Source organism: Lithobates pipiens, unplaced genomic scaffold, assembly GCF_037356315.1.
Source record: "Lithobates pipiens isolate NorthernLeopardFrog02 unplaced genomic scaffold, aLitPip1_a1.2 Scaffold_41, whole genome shotgun sequence".
Classification (NCBI taxonomy): domain Eukaryota; kingdom Metazoa; phylum Chordata; class Amphibia; order Anura; family Ranidae; genus Lithobates; species Lithobates pipiens.
The window spans coordinates 3,320,945-3,343,429 of NW_027507861.1; the positions used below are offsets into that span (position 1 = coordinate 3,320,945).

Consider the following 22,485-nt stretch of genomic DNA (forward strand, 5'->3'; position numbering starts at 1 on the left):
AGCCCAATTTTTGCATAATGCAAAAGATGAAGTTACGCTGAGTAAATAGATACCTAACATGTCACTCTTCAAAATTGCACACGCTCGTGGAATGGCGCCAAACGTCGCTACTTAAAAATCCCCATAGGCGACGATTTAATTATTTTTACTGGTTATATGTTTTGAGTTACATATGGGCTAGAATTATTGCTCTCGCTCTAACATTCGCAGCGATACCTCACATGTGTAGTTTTAACACCGTTTTCATATGTGGGCGGGACTTACATATGCGTTCACTTCTCCATGCGAGCACATGGGGACAGGGGCGCTTTAATTTTTTTTTTATTGTTAATTTTACTTTATTTATTTTAGTTTGACATTTTTTTCCCCAAAAATAAATTTTTTGATCACTTTTATTCTTATTACAAGGAATGTACACATCCCTTGTAATAGGAATATGGCATGACAGGTCCTCTTTACAGTGAGATATGGGGTCAATAAGACCCCGCATCTCACCTCTAAGCTGGGTAGCCTGAAAAAAAAAAAAAAGATTCTGGCTTTGATCGTATTGGCGAGTTGGTAGAAGCACCGGAGGGCGGTGGGAGGGGGGGATGTCTACGGCTGGGTATTGAAGGGGATCACCGACTATGGCTGGGTATGGCTGGGTATCTCAGAGTATGGCTGGGTATCTCAGAGTATGGCGTTGCAGAGTATTGCGTTGCAGAGCATTGCAGGGTATTGACGGGTGTTGCAGAGCATTGCAGAGTGTTGCAGGGTATTGTTGGGTGTTGCAAAGCGTTGCAGAGTGTTGCAGGGTATTGGCGGGTGTTGCAGAGTTTTGCAGGGTATTGGCGGGTGTTTCAGAGCATTGCAGGGTATTGACGAGTGTTGCAGAGCATTGCAGAGTGTTGCAGGGTATTGGCGGGTGTTGCAGAGTGTTGCAGGGTATTGGCAGGCGTTGCAGAGCGTTGAAGGATATTGGCGGGTGTTGCAGAGCATAGCAGAGTGTTGCAGGGTATTGCAGAGTGTTGCAGGGTATTGCAGAGTATTGCAGGGTATTGGCAGGGAATTGAGTGGTTAAATTTCGGTGAGCAGCGATGTGGGCACTGCAGATGCAGCCCACAGCGCTGCTGACACCGATCTCTTCCCCCTCCTCTGTACCGATCGGTACAGAGAGGGGGAGGGAGGAACCGGCGTCATTACATGACGCCAGTTTGTTTACAAGTGATCACTCCGTCATTTGATGGAGCGATCACATGGTAATCGGCCGCGATGAGCTTACCGTGATCTGTGATGTGCTGGGTCCACTGGACCCGGCGGTCACGGATGCTCTCGTGTGCGCGCCCCAGGAGGCGCACGAGAGCAGAATTCTGGGAGGCCGTTAATTAACTGCCTCTCAGAATTAAACAACCACCCTGAAGCCGTTAATCGTCAATGGGCGGTTGTTAAGTGGTTAATGCCGCTACACAATGCATCCCCCAGACATTGGAGAACCACAAGAACATCAACTGTGAGTGAATGGTACCGACAGATTGATAGCACTGAAGAAATGGAAAGACTTAGCCCTTGTACACACGGTTGGAGACTCCGACAACCAAATCCGTCGGATTTTGTCCGAAACTGTTGCATACACACGGTCGGACAAAATTGTCGGAAAATCTGATCGTTTAGAACATGATGACGTTATTTCGTTATGACGGGACTACGTTCAGGCTAGTAGCCAATAGCTTTGATGTAGGAATTTGATCTGAGCATGCATGGCACTTTGTCCGATTGGAATTCTCTACACATGATCGGAGTATGTCCAATCGGAGCATTTTGTCGGAAAATATTTCTGGCAAGTTGGAAAATTTGGTCCGACGGATATTCCAAAGGAAACAGTCCGATGCAGACCACACACAGTCGGAATATCCATAAAAACGCTCCGATCGGACACATTCCGTCGGAATCTCCGATCGTGTGTACAAGGGCTTATACATCAAGCTCATGGCAAACACTCCAAATTCACTCACACCGGGGCATGCTGGATACAATTTAGATCCTCCACAAAACATACCACTACTCACTTGCTACCCTCAACCTGATCTGATAATGAGATAAATAGCTGTGCTGCTTTGTCTAGGGGCCGTCTCCCCCATTCCTCCTTTCCCCATCCTTATTCTCTCCTTTACCTTACAGAAAGCTTACAGGTAGCCTTCCCTCTTACCCCCTCTCTATATCCTCATACACCATTTATATACCTCCGTGTTTGTCGACAATCGCCCTCCCCCTCCCCATATCCCTCTCTCCTCCCCTCCATGTTGCACAATGTAATCATTTAATGTTAGCATCGATACACAGACTAATGTTCAATAACAATAGATATTCCATATGGTTATAATAGAACTTGTCAAGTCTCCTCATAAACCCCTCGGTTCCTTCACCGGCAGTTCTCCTCCGTCCACAGTTATCTCCCATTAGGGGTGGATGGATATGAAAGAGACTTGATGCAAAACGGATTGTTTTACGTTAAATAAACCTTGGATCCCAACTGGTTTCCGACATTCCCTGTGACTGGGGTTTTTTTTTTTAACAATTCGTTTTTATTGAAAATTTTGCATATGTCATATACAGGTAGAAATAGACATAACAAAGAAAGAGATACAAAAAAATAAAAAATAAATAAAAAAACCCATTAAGAGAATAACCCGTATGACAAATTACATGAAAATGCCAGTTCTCTTAAGTAGAAAATATACATATAACAACCATTAACGTAAAAGCCTAGATTTATTATCATCCAAGGGTGCTGAGATAAGCTGTTTAACAAACTGGCAGACCCCACTGGGTAGTGGGAGCTATCCTCTCTACTTAGATAGAAAGCTATGGGTATTCTGCTTAGAGGAACAGGGAAGGAGGGGGATAAGAAAGAGACGGGGAGTAGGGGAAAGGGGAAGAAAAGGAAAGAGTAGGAATGGGGATAATAGGTCAATGGACCAAGGTCTGGCGGTCATCTCCGGTCTACACGTATATAGCACTCATTAAGATCAAGCAGGTTTGTACCAATCTGTCCACATTCGCCATTTATTCATCATCTTCATTCTATTACCTTGTCTGCTAGCAATTAAGGTTTCATATACACAGTGAATTTGGGTGATAGCTAAAACCTCAGATACTCTTGGGGCATAGTTTGACTTCCAATGTTTCGCTATTAGCGTACGAGCCACCAATAAGATATGTGTTACCACCACTCTAGATTCAGGAGGAAAGTTATCTATTCCTATGTTCAATATAGCAAGTGCGGGGTTAGGTCTAATTAAGATCCCGATACACTGGACACAACACGGAACAGGGAGTTCCAGAAGCTAGTCAGGCTCCTGCAACTCCAAAACACGTGGTACAGATTTCCGATGTCTCCGCACAGTCTCCAGCACAGCGGGGACCCTCCACAATCAAATTTGGATATTTTGTATGGTGTGAGATACCATCTTAGGGCGATTTTTTGTGATAGTTCCCAGTGATTGACGGATTTGGAAGAAGCATAAACGGCTCGGAAAGCTGCTTTCCATTGTTGAGGTGTGAAGGAAGTATTCATATCCCTTTCCCATAACGCGTAGGGGGCGAGACTTAACAAACTCTAATTTGCTTTGGTAAATGTTATAAAAGAGGGAAATCCCACCCCGGGCTAGGAAGTTGGAGTTGTAGAACTTCCAAGCAACTTTAGGCAAAAGCACCTGATGCGTCTGTATGGACCTCAAGCAATGTAATATACGGTAGTGGGTATACCTATCTGTGGGTGAAAGTCCATATCGTTCCTGAAGTATGTCAAAGGGAATGGGCCTAGCCTCAGTGTATAAGTCAGCAATGAATTTGATTCCTTTGTCATGCCATGTAACCATAGGAAGGTCGGGAACCATATAGGAGAGAACTTTTAAGGGTATAGGGAACTCCGTGGTCTCCTGCGCCTCTGAAGCTAAGTTGATGAGAGTCCTCCAGGCCAACAAAGAGGCCTGGATGGTGGGAGGAAAGATGCGCACAGAGTACGGCTTCAGGGTATCTAAGAGGAGCAGTAGTGTCAGGTCATCTGTTGGGCACAGGGCTCTTTCTAGCTCGACCCAGGGGGTCACCCATGAGGGATTGAGCCAATGCTTGACTTGAGTAAGTAGTGAGGCCCTGTAGTAGTCCCAGAGGTCCACTAGCCCCATACCTCCTGCCTCCCTATGTTTCACCAGTAGTGATTTAGCACATCTCGGTTTCTTACCTCTCCATAGGAACTGTCTGAGTATCGCATTAAAGGGTCCAAAGTGAACCTCTCCTAAGGGGATTGGGAGGGTACGGAACATATACAGAATCTGCGGTAAGATAATCATTTTAAAGGTGGCTAACCTTCCCGTCCAGGTTAATTCGGATTTGTTCAGTTGGGCAATTTCAGTTTTGAGTTTTGACAATAAAGGAGAGAAGTTGGAAGGGGCCAGTTGTTTCAGGTCTTTTGTAACTTTGATGCCCAGATAGGTAATGTGTTCTGAGCTCCAACTATAAGGAAACTCCTTTTTCAGTGCAGCCTCTAAGGGGGGGGGACATCTAGGCCTAAAATTAAGGATTTAGTCGAATTAACTTTATAGAAGGAGATGTTTCCAAATTCCTCCAGGGTCTGAGTGACTCGCCTAAGAGAGATGTCTGGGGTAGTTAAAAATAGAATAATGTCATCTGCAAATAAATTCAACACATGCTCCCCGTCCCCCACCTCAAAGCCAGTGATAGAGGGGTCAGATCTCACCCTCTTCGCCAATGGCTCGATTAGAAGGTTAAAGATGGAGGGGGACAAGGGGCACCCCTGTCTCGTACCGTTTGTTATATCAAAAACAGAGGACAACATGTTAGATGTATAGACCTGTGCGCAAGGCGAGGAGTACAAAGCCAACACAGCCGACAATATCGGGCCTGAGAAACCAAACTCCGTCAAAACCTGTCTCATATATCCCCAGTGGATCCTGTCGAACGCCTTCTCCGCATCCAAAGAGAGGAGCAGAGAAGGCGTCCGACAGGCCTTTGCATGTTGGACGATATTAATGACCCTTCTAGTGGCATCCGATGCCTGTCTACCTGTAGTGAAGCCCGATTGATCGGGGTTGATAATAGAAGGGAGTATCGGAAGCAATCTGAGCGCTAATATCTTTGCGTATACCTTGACATCGGTATTAAGTAGAGATATCGGCCTAAAATTCTCCGGGGTAGTAGGGTCCTTACCAGGCTTCGGAATCGTGACAACATATGCCTTAAGCATCTCTTTAGGGAAAGAGGCCGAGGACACTGCTGCTGCATACACCTGTTGCAGCGTTGGAGACAACTGCTCACCAAAGGCCTTATAATAGTCATTAGCCCATCCGGGCCAGGGGATTTACCCAGCGGGAGAGTGCCTATGACCCTTTCGATCTCAGACTTGGTGACTGGTGAGTTAAGGGTATCTAGCTGTTCCTTCGCAAGTTTTGGCAACCTAATATTAGCTAAGAACGTTTGTATGGCATCTTCAGTAGGCTGAATAGTGTGGGGATCTTTGCTCAGATTATAAAGCGTTGCATAATAATCGGCAAAAGATTCTGCTATCTTCTGCGGGTTAACAATTTTCCCGTTGCCTTGAGGCCCTAATAAATACGGTATTCTAGATTTAGTTCTAATGCCTCTAAGCCTCTGTGCCAAAAGTTTGCCCGCTCTATTACCGGAGGAGTAGAAGGACATACGCAATGAGCGCACATATTTTTCATTTTGTTCGATTAGCATAAGTCTGAGATCGGAACGAGCCCTGGATAGCTGTTGAGCTAGATTTGGGTCAGTATTAGATTTATTAAGGGATTCAAGAGTTTTTATGGTGGTGAGCAGTTGATCTACCTTGTGTGTCCTCCGCCTCTTCTCTCCTGCACAAATCTTAATCATTACTCCTCTAATATATGCCTTATGGGCACACCATAAAACCATCGGGTCATCCACCGAGCCATCATTGCAAGCAAAATAGTCCTTCAGATGTGCTCTGATGCTGGCAGCATGTTCTGGCATCTGGAAGATACGGGAGTTGGCTCTCCAAATGTAAGCTGGACCAGGAGCGTGTCCCTCCATCACCACCATGGATACTGGGGCATGGTCAGTCCACGTAATGTCATGAATAGTGGACTTAGAAATTAACTGCAGCAACTGTTTGTCAACAAGCATTAGGTCAATGCGTGAACACGAGTTATGACTGGAAGAGAAAAATGCGTAGTCCCGCTCGTCGCCGTGCTGGCATCTCCACACATCATACACATCTGCGGCATGTAAGAAAGGTTGCAGTTTAGGAGGGGACCGTTTGGCAACCGTAGTAGAGTCCAAAGTAGGGTCAGGGGTGATATTGTGATCACCACAAATAATTAGGGACCCCCATCGAATATCAGCAATCCTTCTATACAGTCTTTGCAGGAACCGAATTTGGTGGGTGTTAGGGGCGTAGAGATTGACCAGGGTGTACTGCTTGTTGTTGAGCTCCCCTTGTACGATTAAATATCTACCTGCAGGGTCCGTGTGGAGCTCTTTCAGCACAAAGGAGACAGAGTCTCTAATAGCAATAAGTACCCCTCTGTGTTTTTTCGGTGCGCAGGACATAAAGATGCTTGGGAAATTTTTGTGTTGGAATTTTGGTATATTACCAGCTTCAAAGTGTGTTTCCTGTATAAAAAGGACATCAGCCTTGAGTTTGAGGGCCTCCTTCCATGCTGTGGAGCGCTTTGCTGGATGATTTAGCCCGTTGGCATTAAAGGAAATTACTTTGAAAGACATAACTGTCGGTTAGTGAATGATACTCACGGAACCTGGAGAAGGTGGTACCAATGACCCGTATGGTTCTGCAGGGACCATGCGGTTGTATGAGTCCATATTCCATGTACATTGTTCTCGAGAGAAGAAGAGGCCGACCAGACCGAGGGAGGCAAACATAAGAAGGGGAAAAAGATAGGGGTAAAGTCATATCCAAAAAAAGAAAACAGAACATTATTAAAAAATCAGGATTCAAGAACCAGAGGGCGGAAAAACTGTCCATTATAACGAGGGGGGGAAGGAACACACTAATGCTCCATAGTGCTACAAGGCCCCAATATGTATCCGTATACTACTCAGCTCAGGAGGGAAACAAGTTAAGGCTTACTTTTCTTAGGGTTTTTCTTCTTCTTATGCGACACTGTGTGCCAGCCTTCAGGGGAGTGCGTCATTTTTGTCAATGAGGGTTCATCTGCTGCTGGCACGGGCAGTATGGCCAGGGATCGTAACAGGGCCAGGCCCTCTTCAATGTTAGTTACCACAGTGGTGTTGTCCTCGTGTGTAACAGTCAGTTTCACCGGGTAACCCCATCTATACGGGATGTTGTGGTTTCTCAGGGCTTTGGTCACCGACACCAATGACTTCCGTTTTTGCATTGTATACTGCGAAAGGTCCGCAAACAGTTGAATGTGAGTAAATTTTTCAGGAGGAACCTGCTGTTTGCGAAACACCATCATAAGCTTCTCTTTGGTTTGGAAGAAGTGCACTCTCATTAACACATCTCTAGGGATATTATCCGGCAAATGAGATGGTTTGGGTAACCTGTGGATGCGGTCCACCTGCATCTCCGCTTCGTCCGTAGAGGGAAGGAATGCGCACATGAGTTCCTTGGCATATTGTTGTAAATGCATAGGAAGGACGGATTCAGGGACTCCTCTTATTTTTATATTATTCCTTCTCAACCTATCTTCAAGGTCTGCGACTTTGCTTTTAAGCCATGCGATTTCATCCGCCTGCTCATGAAAAGCATCAATCAATGTATTATGGGAAGTAGCGAAGTCACCCATTTTGGACTCAATATGTTCCACCCTGCTACTCATCTCTCCAACTTCATTTTTAAAGGAGCTGACACACTTCAGCATGCCAGCATGCATAGATGTGCGGAGGGAGAGCAGCATCTCCTTTAGCATAGTGTCTGATACAGGTCTATCAGCAGTGGGGAAAGCGTTAAAGGGGTCTGATAGCTCTCTCGTATCTTCCAGGGAGTCCTGGTCTGTGCTCACCTGTCTGCAGTCTTCTTCCAGCCTGGGTTTAGATTTTACTGGGCTGCAGGAGTTCGGAGTGGATGCCGCTGGAGACCGTCCGCGCTGCGCGCTGTTCGTTTCAGGGCTTGATTCATCCGACCGGGAGCCGCATGAGGGAGGTGGAGGCGAGTCTGCTCTGCCGGCGCCATCTTGCTTTAGGCCGCGCTCCGCCGGCCTGAAGAAATATACTAATTTCTTCGGTTTGGCCGCCTCTTTCCTCCTGCGGGACATAGCGCCTGGGTCCACGGATATTCCGGTTACCGGGAATGTATACGGATCTTCGTTTCGTCGCTTCTTTGTCGGTAAGGGCCTGTCGCTAGAGCGGAGCACACAGTTCAGGCGTCCATACACTAGCGCGCGGTAGCCACGCCCCTGTGACTGGGGTTTTCATCAACATAAATCCTCTACCTAGAAATGTAACACCCCTGTTATGAGTATATCACAGCAGAATAGGATGTGAGCCCTAGGGGGTCTTTCTTATCCTTATTAACGTTTACATTGATGTTCTACTCTACGGTTACAACCTATCTAATGCTCAAACATAGATAAACCTTCTACACCTCTGTTTTACCTCCCAACCGCAATAGAAATTTGGTGTTTATAAGATCATTTATTGCTGTATTTTACTATTTGTACATTTTATTTGTTGTACTACAAAACTTTCAATAAACTATTGAAACAAACAAAAAAAAAATGAGAACACTGAGTGTTTGCAAAGCTTACATCACATATCAATGAAAGGCAATGACTCCATTTTTATATTTTAATCATTTTTATTGGAAGTTCTCATATTGAACAATCAGTTACAAAATACAAAGTGTTACAAATGACAAGTGACATTGTCCATCCTTGTTTAGATAGACATATCACATTGACATGGAGGGATAAAACACAATATAAGTGGGATATTTGTGAGACAAGTCCTCCCTGTGCACGTGCCAATAATAAAGGACATCCAGGGACTCACACCCCCTTCACACACTCCCCACACATATATCCCCCTGCTTCTTATATGATGAGATCAGAAATTGGAGTATATCTGAGGTGTATATCAGGGTGTGCTTCTTCCCCACATGAGACCTGTGATGTCCAACAACATTCATATAGAAGACATTTCCCGCACTCAATGCACTAATACACCTCAAGGGTTGTGTGGGATCCCCGATGTACAGGAAGACAGGACTTCAGTGAGGAACATTTCCCACACTCAGGACAGGAATACGGCTTCTCCCCGTGTGAGATCTCTGATGAGTGGAAAGACTGAACTTCCTTGAAAAACATTTTCCGCACTCAGGACAGGAATACGGCTTCTCCCCCGTGTGAGATGTATGATGTGTGGAAAGACTGGACTTCCTTGAAAAACATTTCCCGCACTCAAGACAGGAATACGGCTTCTCCCCTGTGTGAGATCTCTGATGATTGTAAAGACTGGACTTGTCTGAAAAACATTTCCCACACTCAGGACAGGAATGTGGCTTTTCCCCCGTGTGAGATCTCTGATGTGTGGAAAGATTTGACTTGTCTGAAAAACATTTCCCACACTCAGGACAGGAATATGGCTTCTCTCCTGTATGAGATCTCTGATGTGTGAAAAGACGGGACTTGTCTGAAAGACATTTCCCGCACTCAGAACAGGAATACGGCTTCTCCCCCGTGTGAGATCTCTGATGTGTAAAAAGATGGGACTTCTGTGAAAAACATTTCCCGCACTCAGAACAGGAATATGGCTTCTCCCCTGTGTGGGATCTCTGATGTGTGGAAAGATGGGACTTCTGTGAAAAACATTTCCCGCACTCAGAACAGGAATACGGCTTCTCTGCTGTGTGAGATCTCTGATGTGTGGAAAGATGGGACTTCCTCGAAAAACATTTCCCGCACTCAGGACAGGGATATGGCTTCTCCCCTGTGTGAAATCTCTGATGTTTGTAAAGATTGGACTTGTCTGAAAAACATTTCCCGCACTCAGGACAGGAATACGGCTTCTCTCCTGTATGGGATCTTGTATGCTCATTAAGCTTGGATTTCTGATGGAAACACTTCCCGCACTCAGTACAGGAAAAAGGCTTCTCTCCTGTATGAGATCTTGTATGCTTGTTAAGGCTGGATTTATGATGGAAACACTTCCCGCACTCAGTACAGGAAAACCTCTTCTCTGTTGGAAGGACGGCCCCGTCCCGCACAGTCTGAGGTTCCTCAGGATCAGAGGAAGACGATGGTCCATCTACACTGTGTGGTGCCGGATGGACATTTGAGGTGGTCGGGTTTTCTCCTGGACTATACTGTGTGATGTCCTCATCTTCTACTTCACAGTCTGGAGACAAAGTGAGACAATCCTCTGAGGTTTTCCTCATCTCCCGTCCATCTACTAAAATAGAAATACAAAGATTATTACTAGACAGAGCTGATTGGTTCCCCTAAACCAGGACTCCGCCCACATCAGGCAGCTTTGTCTCTGAGGATCTTACAATTCCCCCCTCAAGGTAACTAGTAAATGGATCCTCTGATCTCCTACCAGATCATTTCTTTATTCATGGACCTTAGTCAGAGAGTGAGGACACAACGAGAACTGTCTATTATAGGAGTGACAGTGATGAGGGGATTATAGGACGAGTGTCCCCTCCCCCTCTATCACTCATTGCCATCTTCCCAACACAAGAAGTCCTGAACTCCCTGATTTAGTCATGAATAACAGCGGGGCTGAGCCCCACCAGAGGTCAGAGAGTGAGGATGGGGGGAGAACAACCAAGATGAAGACTGGACTGACCCAGACTCCTCCCTCATTATCACTTTCTGTTTAAGGGTCCAAAGGTTGAGGATGTTATCACATTAATATTGGGGGTGGTAAAACCCCATAGTAAAAATGTGTTTTTATCACCCCTGCCCCAACCACATCCCCTTTAGCTGCAGTGGCCAGAGGTGTACACATGTCATAGCCGCAACAGGAGTTATATGCATTGTCATGGTTGGTGGTTGGTGGGTGTCATGGTTGGTGGGTGTCATAGTTGGTGGGTGTCATAGTTGGTGGGTGACATGGTTGGTGGGTGACATGGTTGGTGGGTGTCATGGTTGGTGGGTGTCGTGGTTGATGATTGGTGGGTGTCATAGTATGTGGGTGTCACACCTACCAAGCATAACCCATTCAAGTGGATGAGTCCACTCTGCAAGTGCCCTGCAACCTTGTGCAGTACAGAAAATAAGGGGTTAAAGCAGGCAGCATTGTTGCTTTCTCACCACCTGCTTTAACCCCTTGGACCTTACAGAAGTATGAAGTTGTGGGGCTCCTCCATAATGCCCTTATTTACTTAAATGGGTTAAAATTGGCAGGCAGTACACTGCTGCTCCTCTGAAAAGCGATCCAAGTGTGTGTTGACAGGTGGTGAGGAGGTGATATGTTGCCTCCTCACCACCTGATTTACACCCATGATTGCGGTGCAATGCCCACTATTGTGACACAGTAGTATGGCAATTAGAGGGTTAACTCAGGTTTGAGGAGGTGACACTGGGCAATACTGTGCCTGGTGATCTTTGACTCATCCATGGTGTTCAGGTAGATCTCCACCTCGTTAAGGTTACCTACCTCTGCTATGCAGACATATCCCTCCACCCGGCACTGCCAGCAAACAACAGAACTAGTAACCCCGGGAGAATTCCTCTGTCAGAGATCTCGCTAGATCCGGGGATGGGACAGAAGACCGAAGACACAATCCCCAGATGTCTAAGACAAGCAACACCTATAGAGAAAATCAACATTTTGCTGCCAGCTGAACCCCCCGAATCTCCATAAATCCATCCTAGATACATGAACTGTGTCTGCAGCACAGAGAAGGAAGATTATCCCAGAGAAATCCAGGAATACAGGACGGGGAACACAGCTCAGGAAAGTGACCAGGGGATTACAGGCTGATATCACCCCGCCCCCGCCCTACTCTGGACCAATCAGTGAGCAGTATGGGTGGAGGAATGGATTTCGTGTTAATGACCCACCTGTGCTGATCTCTGTAGGAGTGTCCTCCTCTATAAGTGTCCCCGTTATTCCATCCTCCTCCATAGACTGCTGATCATCCCTCACATACCTCTCTTCTTCTTCTGATTTCACCTCAAATTCTATATCGATTGGATCTCCACTCTAAATCAGGAAAATTAGAGAAAATATCATCTGTAAGATAGAAGATTTATTACTGTGACATCACAGATATAAAATCCACACATCTCCATCCATGTTCTAGATGCTCCATCCCGCCAACCTTGTAATAATGAGGGATGGTGAGATCTTCCTGTGTGGAATCCCGGGAATACAGAGGATGGTGACATCTCTCTGGGGGGTTCATGTAGCTGGATGTCTCCACCATGGTGTCCTGGTACAGATCTTTGTGTTCTTTTAGGAACTTTGGTAGACAGCCATGCAGGGAAAGGCATCCAGCAAGACACCACATCTGCACGAGTAAGGAAGCCATCTCCTATGGCAACAGTCTTATAATAGTTTCTAACACAAGTTGTAACAAACTTCTTTACTTCCTCTACAATCTTCTTTTGTAGATCTTCACTCCACTGATCTCCCAGTCTCTCTCACTGGACTTTCTGATCCACCGCCACTGAAACCCCTGAGCTCTTCCAACCTTCTCACTCAGTATCTTCCTCAAGCGTCACCCCCGCCTCCCTGCTGGGTCCCTAGCTTGGCACTCACAGATACTCCTCAAGTGTCACCTCGCTGGCTGGCTCGGTCCCTGGCTTGGCACACAAGGCTTCTCTGCAAGCATCACCTCCGCTGGTTGGGTCCCTGGCTGGAAACCTGCTGAAGTTTCCCAATTCTTCACTGTCCCCGGTTGGTGAGAATGCTGCTCTGGTACTTGCTTCAGCTACTCACATTGGTCCCTGGTAATAAGGTGGATGGTCCCTTAGTGGCGACAGCTTCCCCTCTACCTCCGTCCATGACTGGTTCTCCAGCTGTCAGAACCGTCAGTTCTGCTTGGACTGCAAGCCGCCATCCCAACCCTATGCTGCTCTCTTGTTTCTGGATAGGCCCTCAGACAGCCTAGCAGCCAGATGTCCCCGGGATAGGCCTCAGGCTCTGGCCAAGAAGCCCAGGGCAGCACAACACACATCCACCCAGACAGCCATCCAGGTGGCACAGAACACCGATCACCTGACCTCACCCAAATAAATAGGCTCTCCCAGCAGGCCAAGGGATTCAAGAAAATTCCTGCCCATTGGTTGAGACACCATATCTATTCCTAATCTTTCCTTGGAATGCCCTTGTCTTATCTAATGCCACCAGATACCCGGCCACCTAGTTCCAGAAGAGAGAGGTGCAGCAATTCCAGAATTAGGGTGAGATCAATTGACCCCTAACCATAGGTGTGCACAGCCTATTGCATTAGGGTGTGCACTCCAAAGTTCAAACACTCATGAACACCACATGCTGTCACAGGAAGGGTGCTCTGATGGTGGGAGACAGTTGATTGAGAGCATATTACGGCACACCCTAAATACGGATGTAATGTGTTCCTAAGGTTGAACCTAGACTTTAATATAATGGGAGCATTTACACTGGCCACTGGCACCCTCAACCACCCACATGGTGCTGCTCCTGGATAATGCTAATGCACATGGGGTGATTAGGGTGTGCCCAGACACACCCGACACACCCTGTGTGCACGCCTATGCCCCTAACAATTGGCTATGGCAACTATCACTCGGCAAATACATTTAGCAGCAACCCTGTATAAACATCAGGGTGCTACATCCTCCCCCTGCCTAGGAAACTACATCTCGTAGTTTGCATAAAAATATAATAATTTGAGCCCTCAAGCCTGAGAGCGAATGTCCTGGCAAAAGCTGGGATGGGTGGGGAAACAAGGAAAGGAATAATAATAACAGTAATACAAGGGGCGTACCACATGAAATAAACATATGTAACATATACATAAGTGAATGGTAGTTCACACAAGGCAGATAAATATCAGACATTATGTACAATTTATGTGTGGTATACCACCCAAACAATTGAGGGGAAATATAAACATCAGCCTTATATCCTAACAATCTATCTAATATATACAATAATAAAAAGAATGAATAGTTATCATTAGGGATGAGCTGAACACCCCACCCCCCACCCCCAGATCGGTACGCAGCAGAACTTACGAACAGGCAAAAGTCTATGGGACACAAACATGAAAAATCAAAAGTGCTAATTTTAAAGGCTTATATTCAAGCTATTGTCATAAAAAGGGTTTGGGGACCCGGGTCCTGCCCCAAGGGACATGTATCAATGCAATTAAAAATGGCTTTTTTCGGGGGAACCCTGCCCCAAAATAAAAATTAAATGGCGTGGGGGTCCCCTCCCAAAATTCATACTGGATCCTTATCCGAGCATGCAACCTGCCAGGTTAGAGGAAAAGGGGAGGGACAAGAGAGCGCCCCCCTCCTGAATTGTACCAGTACATATGCCCTCAACATGGGGAGGGTGTTTTGGGGTCCCCCAAAACACCTTGTCCCCATGTCGATGGGGACAAGGGCCTCATCCCCAAAACCCTTACCCGGTGGTTGTGGGGTCTGCGGGTGGGGGAAAATAGACGGGGAAGTGAGGGGGAGGGAAGTAGATGGAGAAGAGAGGGGAAAGGGAAGTAGATGGGGAAATGGGGGAGAGGGATACATGCCTGTTATTTGTGGTCAGTGTGTGTGTGTGTGTGCGTGTGTGTGGGGGGGGGGTGTTTTGGGGGGTGACTGCTATTAATATCAGTTTATTAAAAAAATTGTGTTCACTGGGGGGAAATAATGGTCATTAGTGGTAGGAAGGAAAAAGGATGAAGGAGCAAGGGGGTAAGAGGTTCTCAATAGAGAGATAGTAGGCACTGCTGCTTAGTGGCTGGACAGGGGGAAGTAGGGGGTAGGAAGGTAACTGGGGAGTGGGCAGAAGTGTGGAAAAGGCACAATAAGGGGACAGGGGGCAGTAAAGTAGGGAAGGGGCATTCAGGAGGACAGAGGGCTGGACAGGCGAAAGTTAGGGACAGGGGTTGGATAGGGGGCAGCGGGGTAAACTGGGAGGCAGTGGAGAAACAAGTAGCTTAACAGGAAAGCAGTGGGGGATGGGAAGGTAGTGGTGCTCAGTGGGAGATGAATACCTGGCTCATGGTGTCCTGGTCTGGAGGTTGATGTGAAGTTCCTCTGATGAGTCTTCTATGGTTGGGGTCCTCTCGGATGGTCCCTCTTGGGTCCTGTGATGAGTCTTCTATGGTCGGGGGACTTCTGACTCTTCCCAGCAGGTGACTGGACATGAAGGGGGAAATCTCTCCCAACTCTCGGCTCCTCTTCCTCTTGCTAAAAAGTTGTCCACAATCAGGGGAAGTTCTCCTTAAAGTGTCTTTCCACCTTGTGGGGGTCCTAGGCCTGCAATGTGCAGACTGTAGACATGAAGCTGATTCTGCTCTGACCTGTGTGAGGATCTTCTCTGTCTCTCCTCCGTGTCCCCGATGGACGATGGAGGCTTCTTGTCCTGGCTGAGAGGTGTGAGGGACGTTCTTTGTCTGCACTACAGATCTGGGAAGACTCCAGTCACATTGTGAGCCAGCTTCCTCACAGGGAGCCCCTCCCCCACAGACGTCCTGGGGCCATGCTGACTACAATCACAGTGCGGGGGAGGGGGTTTCACAAAGAGGACTCCTCCCTCCATTCTCTGGGATGACATTATAGTTGGATAAATATAGAGAGAAACAAGAATGTAACTGCGCTGGCAAAAAAGGAAAGAAGCTATGGAGAGCAGCAGCAATACAGTGCGATAACACAGAAAATACCCATAAAATCAAAAAAAGCTGCACTATAAAAATAAAAATTAAAATGAAATGAAATAAAAATATTCCATATACTGTGCCAAACCAATTGTATCCAAAATCGTAGTCACAGGTATATAAAGATGTATTAAAGTCTCTGATTAATGAAGAGCGCAGTGCACATGCATGAAATCCAAAAGTGTGCCGATCACCATAGAAGTAGATTGTGATTACCAAATAACAAGCATTTAAAGGCGATTGGCTAAACCCAGCCTAGGGCCTCTAAGCTTGCAGATGTCCACACCTCGGATCAGGGCCACATACACTTAAGAGCTGCGTCCACCAAACAAGGTCCATACGCCGTCATAAACGGCTCCGGAAAGAGAGAGGGACTACCATAGCGTAACACCTTCCAAATATTTTCTATATTTATTCTTAAAATTTGCACTTACAAAAGCCGATCGGTAAAATGCGCTTTCAGTGAAAATGGCGGCCGGCATACACACGGAGCCCGTCCTCCTATTCGGATGGCGTGGTGACGTCCAGTGTGGTGATCACAATCTACTTCTATGGTGATCGGCACACTTTTGGATTTCATGCATGTGCACTGCGCTCTTCATTAATCAGAGACTTTAATACATCTTTATATACCTGTGACTACGATTTTGGATACAATTGGTTTGGCACAGTATATGGACTATTTTTATTTCATTTAATTTTTATTTTTTTATTTTTATAGCGCAGCTTTTTTTGATTTTATATAGTTCTGTATTTAGGATGTATCCGGTCTATAAACCAGAGGCTCTGGATGGACAGTTGGATAAATTGATCATTTGTGTGGGGGAGGGGGAGGTGATCTATAGGGAGTGTATGAGGGAGGGAAGTGACATGTGAGGTTATTTGTTGGAATCTGTTTGTGCAGAGAAAGCAGACAAGTTGCTATAAGTTTTTGTTAAATGGAGGGCTGTGTATGGGGGAGGGGTGAGAAGTCGGGGAGAGATGTGTATGGGGGAGGGCTGTGTATGGGGGAGGGGTGAGAAGTCTGGGAGGGCTGTGTATGGGGCAGGGGTGAGAAGTCTGGGAGGGCTGTGTATGGGGGAGGGGGAGGGCTGTGTATGGGGGAGGGGGAGGGCTGTGTATGGGGGAGGGGCAGTTACATGTAATGAGAAGTACAGACACTCTCTCTAATATTAGAGGACAGGATTGGACAATTCCAGTAGAGGGGGAGGGGAGGGGAGGTAACATTGGGGCTCAGTCACAGCACACAGCCCATGTTATTGTGTGTATAATGCGTGTTCTCTGGTGTGCAGTGTGGGGGCGCTGTTGTGCGGTGTAATGAGGTGTTAGGCTCTCTTCTATAGAATTCTATGGGCTCTTTGTAATATTATACAAGGTGTGGGAACGCTCGGCACAAACAATACAACCTCACATTGTTTTCTGTGATGGTGACGGAAGCCATAGAACATCGGGAACATCGCCTTGTTCAGCTGCCCATACACTCGTACAATCTCCTTCCAATCTTTTCATTGGAAGATCCTTCCCTCCATTCTCTTCTGGTTAGTGGAGGGAAATGGAAGTGTGTGATGACGGTGATGAGGAAATTGGAAGGAGTCGGATGGAAAATGTTTCTGGAATGAAGAAATTTCTAGCAGTGAATGAGATTTCATTCCGGAAAGTCCATCATTCCAAACACACGGGACATTCCAAGCACAAAAGACATTCACCATGGGAGTCACTGAATGTACTGATGAGAATTGTCATATGGAAGTTTGTATGGACGTTCATTTGAAAATCTCCTCGTGTATGGCCAGATTAATTGTTGGTGTGAATGAGCCCTAAAGGTGACCATACACTATACAATCTGATTGTACAATCTCCTTTCCATCATCTACATAGTACAAGGATCTGCCCGATCCCATACACACTGAATGGAAGGTTTGGGTGTTTCCTCCTATTACATTGTTTTGGAAACGTTAAAATAAATAGAATTCTGTTCCAGAATCCCCCAATATGTACCTTGTCACCCCCTCCTATGTTCCCTGCACTGCCCCTCCCCCCATAGTGACTGGACATTGTTCCCCATGATCCCCCTCAAAATAGTGACCCCAAATTGTTCCCATTGGTTCCTCTTTCTTTTACAGAAGTGACCCCACAATGTCCTCCATAGTTCCTCCCTCCATTATGATGACCCCACATTGTGACACTACACTGCCCCCTATGGTCTCCTCTTCTATCCTCCCCTCCGCTCACATTGACCATTCTTCCCATGAGGCCCAAAATTACCTAGACCATGGTCCTCTCTCCTCCCCTCTTAGTGACATCACATTACCCCCCATGGTTCATCTCCCCCCTCTTAGTGACAGAGGGGGAGGGGTGTTTTCAGTGGGTGAGGGGGTGTCCTCAATGCAGAAAAAGAGGGGGTGTTCTCTGTGAAGAATGGGAAGGGGATGCCCTCAGTGGTGGGAGGGGGGAGGGGAAGTCATCGGTGCAGGAAGGGAGAGGGTGTCCTCATTGGAGGGGGAGGGGTGTCCTCCTAATTTTGAATCATTATTGGTTCAGTTATCATTATTGATATGACAAGGGGAGGGACAAGGCTCACAGAACAGAGATTGTACAATCAGATTGGAATGTATATGGACGTCCTTATCCTGGACATAGAGGAGTATTTTTATTTTTTCATTCAAACAGCGTGTAGAATGTACATTTTCCACACATTGGAGGGGGATGGGGGAATCCTCCCGCTGTGCTATTGTGTTCTGACAGTGGAGACCCTCCCCCACCATGATCGGTGTTGCCGCCTATAGCCGGTGGTATTGATCATTCAGGTAAAACCTGACAGACTGGTTGTACACAAATCAATCAATAGACTGACCTGTGTACAACCAGCAAGCCAATACATGGATCAAAATCCATCCAATCCCTTCCGAATCATTTATTGTACCTCTGGGCAGCCTGTGTCCCCTCCCCCACACCTCCATTATGTAAATGTATGTTATACCGCGCATGCAGAAGATGGAGCGTGTGATGTCATGTGCCTCGTCTCACACATGCATCGTACAACATTCCTTTCATCTCCTGCAAGATCTCCGGGAGAAAGTTTTCCCCAAGAAATGAGTGTCATGGCGTCCAGCACATGTAGAAGATGAAGTGTATGAGGTGATCCCCCGGTGGGTGCAATATGAGAGTCCTGAGAGATGTGAGAGCTCAGCTCCGGATCTCTCTGAAGACACCAGTGTGATCAGCGGAGGAAGGAAGAGGACACAAGAAAGGCAAAGCTCCTCATACACTAGGAGATTATTGAAGGAGAATTTGGAGAAATCTTCTCACTACATTCCATGGATTGATGAATGGCGCTCAGAAGGAGTTCAACATTTCATTTCCTTTTATCATCTCATTTTGGAATGAATGGAATTTACTGAATGAAAACCACATTCACTGCTAGAAATTCATTCCTTGGAGAAAAATTCCCCATCCTGCTCCTCCCAATCTTCTCCTCACTGCACTCAATAATCAACATTGATTTCCCTCCACTAACCAGAAGAACATCCAACAAACCTTCTTCATATGACCAATCTGGAATGAGATTCTATTGTGTCATCCCAGAGAATGGAGGGAGGGGTCCTCTTTGTGAATCCCCCTCCCCCTCCCTGAGTTTGTAGTCAGGTTGGCCCCAGGGCATCTGTGGGGGAGGGGACCCCTGTGAGGAAGCTGGCTCACAATGAGATTGGAGGAATCTTTCTAGATCCGTAGTGCAGACACAGAACGGCCCTCACACCTCTCAGCCAGGACAAGAATCCTCCATCTTCCATCGGGGACACAGAGAACTTTCCCCTGATTCTGGACACTTGTGAGCAGAAGGAAGCCGAGAGTTGGGAGAGATTTCCCCCTTCATGTCCAGTCACCATGCTGGGAAGAGTCAGAAGTCACCCGACCATAGAAAACTCATCAGAGGAGCCAAGAGGGACCATCCAAGAGGACCCCAACCATAGAAGACTCATCAGAGGAGCCAAGAGGGACCATCCGAGAGGACCCCAACCATAGAAGACTCATCAGAGGAGCCAAGAGGGACCATCCGAGAGGACCCCGACCATAGAGGACTCATCAGAGGAGCCAAGAGGGACCATCCGAGAGGACCCCAACCATAGAAGACTCATCAGAGGAGCCAAGAGTGACCATCCGAGAGGACCCCATCCATAGAAGACTCATCAGAGGAGCTTCACATCAACCCCTTGAACAGGACATCATCAGCCAGGTATTAATTTCCAAATTCACCCCACTGCACCCCATCCACTCATCTGTTCCCCCACTGCCCCTTGCCCACACCTCTACCCCCCTACTGCCCCCTGTCCCCTAACTACCCCTGTGTCCTCCCACTGCCCCTTGTCAAGCACTTTTGTCTCGCCCACTGCCCCTATCTACCCCTCTGTACCCCTGCCTACATCTTTGTCTCTTGTCCTCCCCCTTGTCCTCCCATGTGTCCCCTTACTGCCCCTTTGTCCTCCCACGTGTCTCCCTACTGCCCCCTTGTCCTCCCATATGTCCACCTACTGCCTCCTGTCCTCCCATGTGTCGCCCTACTGCCCCCTGTCCTCTCATGTGTCCACCTACTGCCCCCTGTCCTCCCATGTGTCCTCCTACTGCCCCCCTTTCCTCCCATGTGTCCTCCTACTGCCCCCTGTCCTCCCATGTGTCCCCCTACTGCCCCTTGTCCTTCCATGTGCCCCCCTACTGCCCCTCTCCACCCCTCTGTCTCCCTGCTGCTCCCCTCTCCACCTCTCTGTACCCTCACTGCCCCCCATCCCACCATTGAGCACCAGTCCAATACCACTTATTTCTTCACTGAGCACCCCTGTCTTCCCTTGCTCCTCACTAAGTCCCCCTTTATCACACTAAGCACCAATGCCCAACATTTCCTCTCAGTGATCATCTTTTTTTAAAATCAACTGATAACAATAGAAGGTATCCCCCCAAACAATGACCATGGACAGTGGTCATTATTTCTTACCACCTACCTCTCACTGTCCACCTTCCCCCTCACTTCTCTATTCCCCCAATTGCCTCCCCATTTCCGGTCTACTTCCCTCCCCCTCACTTTACCATCTACTTCCCTCTCCCCCCACTTTTCCATCTACTTCCCTCTCCCCCAGCTGCCTCCCTGTTCACCCCACTTCCCTCACTGCCCCCATGTTATGTCTGGTGTAGTTGTGTAAATAGATAGTGGGAAGAGTGAGTAACACAAGGAGTCTAGCTTGTAGGGGAGTCTGAGGAACCCTAGAAGTGTTTGCTGATTACTAGACTGCTCTTGTCTGTGTGGTCAGCCAGTTAGATATGGGCGGAGTCTCCCTCTAGTGGTGGGCAGAGGTATTGCAGGCTTTGCCAAGTCTATCACAGCTGGTATTACAGGCTAACAATGATCTCCCTCTCCTTCCCTCCTCCACCATACAAGGTCCTCTCCTGGTTTTCTAATTCCCGTGGCTTCCATCCTTGTCATGTGTGTGGCAGTGGTGGGATAATAGAGTGTGTGTGCTGTTATACAGCTGTTACCCCTGTCTAGGCTGGGAACTTGGGGTTCTCCTGACAATCTGCCAGTGTGCTGGGTGATTTCTGTGCATATACAACAGAAGGTGATACCCCGTGTGTTGTCTGACCCCCCCGCATCACTGTACCCCAATACCATAGTCTGTAACAACAGATGGTGTTTTTTTCCTTCTAGTGACCACTATGGTTTTATGCCTCTTATGCCGCGTACACACGATCAGACTATCTGGCTGACAAATCGCCAGACTTTGCAGCTGAGGTCCGCTGAACTTACCGAACGAGCGGACCTGCCCACACACGACCGGACATTTGAAATTAACAGACTTGCCCACACACGGAGAAAAGTCTGTTAATTTTGAATGTGGCTCCAGGTAGCCGGGACTAGCGAAGGAAGTCAATGTCTCCGCCTCCATCGGTGAGATTGACACTGCGCTGGCCCCGTCACCTGATATGGATTTAAAGTGGAACTCCTATGTCAAAAAAACAGCATAGGGTCCCCCCAAATTTCCTAGCAGACCCTTATCCAAGCACGCAGCCTAGCCGGTCAGGAAAGGGGGTGAGGACGAGTGAGCGCTCCCCCTCCTGAGCCATACCAGGCCACGTGCCCACAACATGGGAGAGCTTTGGGGAGGGGGGCCCTGCGGCCCCCCACCCCAAAAGCACATTGTCCCCATGTTGATGAGGACAAGGGCCTCTTCCCGACAACCTTGGCTGTTGGTTGTTGGGGTCTGCAGGCGGGGGGCTTATCAGAATCCGGGAGCCCCCTTTAATAAGGGGGCCCCCAGATACTGGACCCCACCCTATGTGAATGAGTATGGGGTACAATGTACCCCTACCCATTCACCTGAAGAAAAAATTGTAAGCAAAAAAACAACACAAGTTTTTAAAATAATGTATTAGGCAGCTCCGGTGGTCTTTCTATCTTCTGCTCTTTTACTAGCTCTTTTACTAGAGGAGGAGCCGTTGCCGCCATCTGGGGATCTGGAGGCCCAGCAAAAGAACCGAAGAGTCGGACAAGACCCCAAAAGAGAGGGACAAGACCCCAGAAGAGTGGGACAAGACTCTGAAGTCTGAAGAAGACCCCCGGACAGAGGCGGCGATGAAGAAGAAAGCCGGGCTTCTCCGCTAGTAAAAGA

General features: G+C 47.4%; 1 protein-coding gene across 1 annotated transcript in view; it reads right to left on the reverse strand.

The window, feature by feature from the left end:
* Positions 1–8,926: 8,926 nt before the first annotated feature.
* LOC143956791 (uncharacterized) overlaps positions 8,927–22,485 on the reverse strand; it is a 56,903-nt gene continuing 43,344 nt past the window's right edge. Inside the window, exon 4 of the mRNA XM_077466966.1 lies at positions 8,927–10,187. Coding sequence (XP_077323092.1) covers positions 9,227–10,187 — 961 coding nt within the window. The 3' untranslated portion in view covers positions 8,927–9,226. The remainder of the gene's footprint in view (positions 10,188–22,485) is intronic.